This window comes from Hyla sarda, chromosome 4, assembly GCF_029499605.1.
Source record: "Hyla sarda isolate aHylSar1 chromosome 4, aHylSar1.hap1, whole genome shotgun sequence".
In the NCBI taxonomy this organism is placed as follows: domain Eukaryota; kingdom Metazoa; phylum Chordata; class Amphibia; order Anura; family Hylidae; genus Hyla; species Hyla sarda.
The window spans coordinates 127,198,244-127,206,048 of NC_079192.1; the positions used below are offsets into that span (position 1 = coordinate 127,198,244).

Here is a 7,805-nt window from a genome sequence, read left to right on the forward strand (position 1 = left end):
ACACTATTGGATAGATGTTAGGGTTAAAAAATGGTACCTTTTCTGGAGCTAATAGTGGTTATGAAAATTATAGATTAGCCACTTTATTTCTCAGCCAAGTGGCAAGATGGTGGTGACAAGCTGCTCAAGTGCCACAGCCTGGCATGATTTCTCACTCACCTTTACCTCCCAGACCCTCCTTAAAGGGGTACTCCGGTGGTAATTTTTTTTTGACTATATGGCATCTTCTTTGTAAGTTTTTTTTTTTTTTTTTTTTTTTGCAGCATACATGTGTTATATGTTTTGGCAGCATGTATGTGTTTTTCTTACCTGTTTGTTGGGCAGGAAGTTCTGTAGTTCTGAGGGTTTTCTTTTCCTGTTGTCCACAGTTCTAAGTCTGTTGTGGACAAGATGTCACAGCTTTTTTTTTTTCTCTCTGTCTGCATGAGAGGAATAAGCCACGCCCCCTCATCTCATCCAGCTGAGTACACAGCTCCTCACCTCCCCTACCCCCTGCTCTGTATTCTAAGGACGTAGGTCTGCACAGAGAAGAGAAGTGTTATCTGAAGGGGAGGATGAGAAGGTGCACGGGCTGGGGATGTATGGACTGCAGGGGAATAAATCTCATACTGGGAATGATCTCTATGGGGGAGATTTATCAAAACCTGTGCAGAGGAAAACTTGCCCAGTTGCCCATAGCAACCAATCAGATTGCTTCTTTCATTTTTTACAGGCCTTCATAAAAATGAAAGCAGCAAGCTGATTGGTTGCTATGGGCAACTGGGCAAGTTTTCCTCTGCACAGGTTTTGATAAATCTCCCCCTATATGTGAAGCGGGAGGGGGGGGGGGGGACTCCTGAATGACACATGCTGGGAGTTGTAGTCCCTGTTGTGTGTGTGTGTGTGTGTGTATGCTAGTGTTTACAAACCAGTGTGCCTCCAGCTGTTGCAAAACTACAACTCCCAGCATGCTCTGACAGACTTTGGGCTTGCTGGGAGTTGTAGATTAGCAACAGCTGGAGGTACACTGGTTGGGAAACACTGTTCTAGCCTATTCAGCATACACATCATGTTACACCAGTGTTTACCAACCAGTGTGCCTCCAGCTGTTGCAAAACTGCAACTCCTAGCATGCCCAAAGGCTGTCAGGGCATGCTGGAAGTTGTAGTTTTGCAACACCTGGAGGCACCCTGGTTGGGAAACACTGGTGTATGCCCTACAGAGGTGTGATGAACTACAACCCCCAGGAGACTACAGAGGTAGCATGCTGGTGTTATACCACAGACTGAAGAACCCTGAATGAGACATGCTGGGAGTTGTAGTCCCGTTTGTGTGTGTGTATGAGAGTGTATCCCAACCAAGGCTGTGCTGTGTATAAGGGGGCTGACCCGGGAAAATAGTAGGATGGGTAAACGGCGGAACAAACAAACAAAAAAAAAAAAAAGGAGCCGCCCCAAACCAGCAAGGCATGTGGCATGCAGGGATTTGTAGTTTTCAGCAGAGCAAGAAGCAGGAAATAGAAGCAAAGATAGGAAAACAAAGTGGGGGATAAAAAGACAACAAAGAACGGAAATAGAGTAGGGTAAACAACAAGAATAGAAATGAAACAAAACAAATAGGGTAAGTCAAAAATGGAAAAACATGTTGACCACCGGAGTACCCCTTTAACTGATTTATAGGGCACTTATTACAATCAAGGAGGAATTAGACCATGAGGCTAAATGAGGAGGTGTGCCAGTCTGTGACCCTTAAGCAGATCACCTCCACTTCCTTGACACTTGGCTAAGAAATAAAATTATGATTTTATAAGTTTGGTGACCACCATCTGCTCCATGAATGGTACAGTTTAGTTTTATACCCTATCAGCTATCCATCAGTGTCTGAAGCTCTTACGTAGCTGCAAATAGAGCTGACAGATTCCCTTTAAAATGTAAGCCTGATAACAGACAGTCATCCAGGCTTCTAAACAGAGGTGCATCATTTCATTACAAATTTGGTGCAGAAAAGTTGCAGATATGTGTCTGTTGTGCAAAATATGTGTGAAATTATGCTGTCCCACCCCTGAAGGGATTTTGAGTAAAATGACTTTGGCACACACTTTTTTTTTTTTTTTACTTTGCAGTGGTAGCTGTGCAACCTCATAAAATATGGCTAACCATGTATTGTCTCAATATGAATTTTGCTTTAAAACTTGTTTCTGGAACCGTTCTCAGACATCATTTTATAGTAAAGGCTATGACAATGTTGTAAATGGAACAGGTACAATATATTCATTTCTCAGATGGGTTGTTTTTAAGTATTTATCTATTTGTTTTTTTGCAGATACTATTGTAGACATGACTGTTTACTAATAATGTAATTTCACCTCTGGTCTCATGCATCTTCATTATCTGTATATTTCTTATTGTCTTTAAGTTTTTTTTTGTCTAGGAGTTATTTCATTGTCCATGAGTTATTTTGCTAAATGCTAATAATTTTTTCTTCTTCGTTGTACATGCTTTGTGTTAAAACTGTGTACACATATGTCTACATGTATAATTTATGAAAGGAGCTACACCTAACAAAAACAGTAGAAAAAGGGCTTAGGTGCCACACTTCCTCCAAACCTATGTATACAAAAATAGGCAGCACTCCAAAAGATATTCAGTGGAAAATGTGCCACGTTCCTATCCACAATACTGTGGATTGAAAAATGCCTCAGCTAAGTACACAGAAATGTGGCACATTTGGACTAATAAGTCTACATTATTCATTAAGGCTCTTCTGGATTGCTGCCTATCCTTCGTATACATGCGTACATATTGTAAATAGTATTTGCAGGAGAGAACACTGTTCTTGTAGGCATCTGATTATTCCGTATTTATTGATTTGTTCTTAATGTGTAAGACTCCAGTATTCTTCAGAGGAGGTGTATTGATCGTATGTTATAAGAAGAATACCTTCCCTGACTGTTCTGTTGCTTATGTGACAGAAATGTGAATTTTGTTGTGTTGAGTTAGTAATTATTATGCAGCACAAACAGAATTTGTTCAGCCAGCTATTAATAATACATGTGGAATTACTCTGCCTGTATGAGATAGAGCTTTCATTCCAGCTGTGTGCAGAATATATGTATTGCGAGAAAACATTGGATCAAACATGTTTGATAGTTTAAAGTAAAATTATGGATTTTAATATTTTGCTTTTTATACTATTTTGTTGTGCTTGGTTAAATTTTTTTTTAAAGAGAAAAAAGCAACACCTCATATGTAATAAGCACATGCAAATGACAAGAGATAATATCACCTTGCTCAACCAAGGTTTGGACTTTTTAAAATTGTTTTTAATTGTTTTTCCTAGATGATATGTAATTATTTGTACAATAAAGATATCTTTATTGTACAAATAATTACATATCATCTAGGACAAACAATTAAAAACAATTAGAAAAGTCCAAACCTTGGTTGAGCAACTCTGCTACTAGAGGGGGATAAAATGCGCACCATTGAGTGGGCACCCACCTAAGATAAAAATGATCAAATATAAACCAGCTCCACCGGTAGCTTGAATGAAACAATATAGGGGGAGATTTATGAAAACCTGTGCAGAGGGAAACTTCCTCAGTTGCCCATGGCAACCAATCACATTGCTCCTTTCATTTTAAGGAAGGCCTGTGAAAAATGAAAGAAGTGATCTGATTGGTTGCTGTGGACAACTTTTCCTCTGCACAGGTTTTGATAAATCTCCCTCATTGTGTGTATAGTGCTGATTCAAGACAATTGCTGTTGTGCAAGATGCAAGAAAAGATCTATACCTGGTGGGACAAACAAGTACTTAAATGATCCCCAGAACCCTCACAGTAAAGTAATAGAAGTATGCATAAATAGGAAAAATGACAAAACTAAGAAAGTGCCCAATACTGGAGGAAATAAGAGACTGGGCAGGATGCAGGTGGAGGGACAGATGGTAAGGCAGTGCTATAGACAAGGCTGGGTGCCCATGCCGGGGTCTTCTGATTGCATTGTTAACATTTTTGTCATCATTGACGTTAAAGTTTTTCTCACATTCCCTCGTTGACTTATGAGTACATTTTTGTATGCACAGCTTTATCAGAGCTGTAGATAAAGGGGTATTCAGGATTTGGGACAAAATAACTTAAAAGCAGGCTGCATGGTTATTACACACAAAGCAACAGTGTGTAATCCTAAATACCTACAGTTACCTTTTTTGTCACACTGTTGCTCCCTATGTGCTCCTTCTCACGGCAACAAGCACAGGCCAATGTGTTCAACAGACTTCAGTTCCCATCAGAAATTGCTGACATCTAATCCAGGCTATTCTTTTCCCTCTTTATTCCCCTAGCTACTGAAGAGTGAGTCTCTTGTGCACTTCACATTGTCTTCATGACCGAGTCTCTCACTTTATTTCCCAGTTCTGGGCTCCCCCATTTCCCAGTTCCATAGACAAATAAATCACTTTAAAACTTGTAGTGCTGGAACTGAGCATACTTGTCCACTAGGCTGAAACTAAGCAAAGCTACAGGTCTTAACCCAAGGCAATGAGCTGATATCACATTTTAGGACCAGTAAGTGGTGAATGATTATGTGGGAAACTGCTGAAAACTGTTAAAGGGGCACTTCAGCATTTAACATCTCGCCTATCCATAGAATAGATTCTAAATGTTTGATCGCATGGGGTCTGACTTCTGGTACCCCCCTCCCCTGCATTCTCCAGAACAGTGCCTTAAATATTCTCCCTGCCTGAAGAGCTGGGTTTTCTGGTACTCCATGCATTGTCTGTGGGAGAATGAGCTTTGTACCTTACAGGAAGGATATTTTGGGGCACCGTTCTGGAGATCACCATGCACAGACACTTATCCCCTTTCCTGTGGATAGGGCATAAGTTGTTAGATGCTGGTGTACCCCTTTAATATTGAAGCATTCTACGTTGCACCCATAATTTCAATTGGAGTTAGGTTTTGGATACCCCTTTAGGTAGCTCTGGAATAGGGATGTCATACATTATAGACCTAGCCATGGGTTAAGGCTTTGCAGTTCACAATTGTGTCCAAAATCCTTTTAAAGCCAATTTGCTTTCCTAGAAAGGATACTTTTTGTGCTTCAACATGAGGGTTAGTATTGCTCAGATTACAATGTATGTTTTGACGGTTTCTTTAACCTTATGATGTGTGAATAGTATCTGTTATTTACAGAAATGACTATATATTGTGTTTATGACTTCTATACCACTGGTGATAAGACTAGTTGCTATTTCTTTCTAATGTGATGGATCTTATAATGTGACCCTACAGTAGTGGGGAAGCTTAACCTTCATATTGCTTTAGTCAGCTGTAATTGGGCTGAAACCTTCCTGTCCCCGGATTTGATTTCAGGTGATGAATACCAAAAACACAGGGAATTTGGAGTTCATGTACCAAAAAGGGCGTCGGAGGAGAAGATCGGGAGAGTCCTATCATTCCCCATGTTCCATCACTCTACAGTCCAGAGCCATGTCCATCACTAACCTGACATCATGGCGACAGGTGTTCTTTTTTGTTTTTACATTTAGTTCATCAAGCACCCAAATCCCGCTACCTGTATTCCTGAATTTACCACTTTCTCTTAGTTGCTGGATTCTCTTTTTTTTTTCTTTTGCTTGTTTCAATTGAGTATCTCAGGCATAAACTGAAGGTAGTAATAGGTGCTTTGTACTATACACGGGATAAATGGTTTGCAGTATAGAGCTAAAGAGAAATCACTTAAAATGTGAACATGGTAGAAATTTGCAAATTACTTTTAGTTCCTGTGGAAGGTTATATTTAAACCAAAGGGCAGGATAGGTTGACACAAACCCTAAAATATCAATATTTGCTATTTCTTTGTGATTTAGTTTAATTGTGCACTGTGGTACGGCACATGTAGAAAATGGTAGGGAATCTAAGCATTTACTGCTTATAGAGATTCCTTTGTTCCCTATTAGTCTATAAGCTTTGATTTTTTTTTTCTTTCCAGCATTGCAAAGAATATCTTGTGTGTTCTGTATTGATTTGTGTTTGTCATCAAGTATTCATCTCTCCTAAGATGTGTCTGCAGTCAATATAATTTGACTGTTACCTTTTTGATGTTCTTCTTTGCAATCCATATTGGAGGGATTTATTCTTATTTAAAAGAGCAGCTATGTGTACAATGTCAGCACTTAGTATCTTTAGTGAACTAGTCATTGAAAAGCTAAGTAACATTTTATTATGTTTTAGATGGGAGTGCACAGTGAAAATATTGTACACATTGGTTTGGTGTAATGAATCCTTAAAACAACTTGTACAAAACAATTTATCATATGATTGATCAGATGTAAAAGTTCTGTGAGCTAACATCCCATCACTGTGGTGATGTAGCTGCCCTGTGAATTGCAGTAACGCATTTCAATACTGTTCATTTCAGTTGCACAGGAAACATGCCCAAGAAAGGACTTTGGTATTGTGGTATTGTTCGTAGCTTTGGAAAACAGGACTTTCTAAAGAAGAGAGGTTTTAAATAGTAACTATGGACTCTTGCTAAGCTGTAGCTTTCCTGTGCAGGTTCTAGTATGTAAATTTTACAGAATAAAAAAAAAAAAAAGATTTATAAAAGTATAAATGACACATTGTGCAGTTATAAGAGACAGTAACGTTTTAGAAATATATATTCTAATATGTGTACACTCTGTTTATTTCATAAATATACTTTATCCTATAGTTCAATAATTATCAACCTCTCATTAACCACAACTAAAACTTAAAGGGGTTGACTGGCGAAAAAAACAACTTATCCTATATCCACAGGATAGGGGATAAGTGTCTGATTGCGGGGGTCCGACTGCTGGGATCCACCTCGATCTCCTGCTCGATACCCTGCCTTTCTGAGATAAGGTCTAGGAGAGTCTAGGATTCCAACGTCGTGGCGAGTGACCATCCCACTGAAAGGAAAGGTAGCCTCATTGCCAGCATGTCAGCGAATTTGTCTTCTTTCAGTCGACCCTGCAGGACAATGGCTCAAGAAGTGATGGCTTACTTTAACTACAGACTATTACTTTAGCACCTTTTTGAACCCTGCATTGAATGTTTTTAATGCCTCATTCACATGTGTGGAGAAAAATGCTGCAGATAAGGGTTTTTTTTCCGCTCAAATCTTGCAAAACAGTGGATGGAACACCAGACAGAACCCTCCCAATCAATATGATCCCCTGATGTCTGTTGTGCAACAGACCGCTCAGCTCAGTTTTTTCTGCCAGGAATCCCCCCCCCCCTCCCCCCCCTACTTGGGTGAGATACATTTCCTATAGGTTTTAGCCTCACCTCTGGAAAAGGTGCATAGGCATCTGCTATGTAGCAGAATGTTTTTATATATTGATTTAGATCCCGGAAAACCCCTTTTATGTGCAGTATTGTTAATAGTAATCAAGTAGTTTTGTGGTTACGGCTGTTATCTATTCAGGAAACATTTACAGAAAATTACCTGTATATATGCCTGAAGGCTTATCAGATGATGCCAGTAGCCATTTTTCTTTTCCATTATCTTGCCCACCTCTGTACAGCTGCCTCGGCTTTGTGTGGGTGGAATTATGAGTGTTAACTACTACATTTCCCATAGTTCCGCTTCACCCTACCTCTATTTAGAACTGCGGGCAAGCTCTTTTATTACAAGGGGTAAGGTAGTGCTGTAAATACTTCCTTTCTGCTTTGTTATTCTGTTGCCCATTCTTACTGTATTATCTACTGGCCAACATGTTAAACAAGATCCCTCCAGAGACAAGAAGGGAGGAAGAAGAGCCAGGGAGCAGTGGATGTAAGAGGCTTGTAATATGTGAGA

The 7,805-nt window shown here is 39.6% G+C and overlaps 1 protein-coding gene across 11 annotated transcripts in view; it reads left to right on the forward strand.

The window, feature by feature from the left end:
• The window catches only part of PPIP5K1 (diphosphoinositol pentakisphosphate kinase 1), a 206,128-nt gene that overhangs the window by 107,003 nt on the left and 91,320 nt on the right, over positions 1–7,805 (forward strand). For 6 of the 11 annotated variants that reach the window (XM_056572092.1, XM_056572093.1, XM_056572095.1 and 3 more), the window contains one exon: positions 5,351–5,500. The exons of the other annotated variants lie outside the window; for them this stretch is intronic. In XM_056572092.1, the coding sequence (XP_056428067.1) occupies positions 5,351–5,500 (150 nt within the window). The remainder of the gene's footprint in view (positions 1–5,350; positions 5,501–7,805) is intronic. 11 annotated transcript variants of the gene reach the window in all.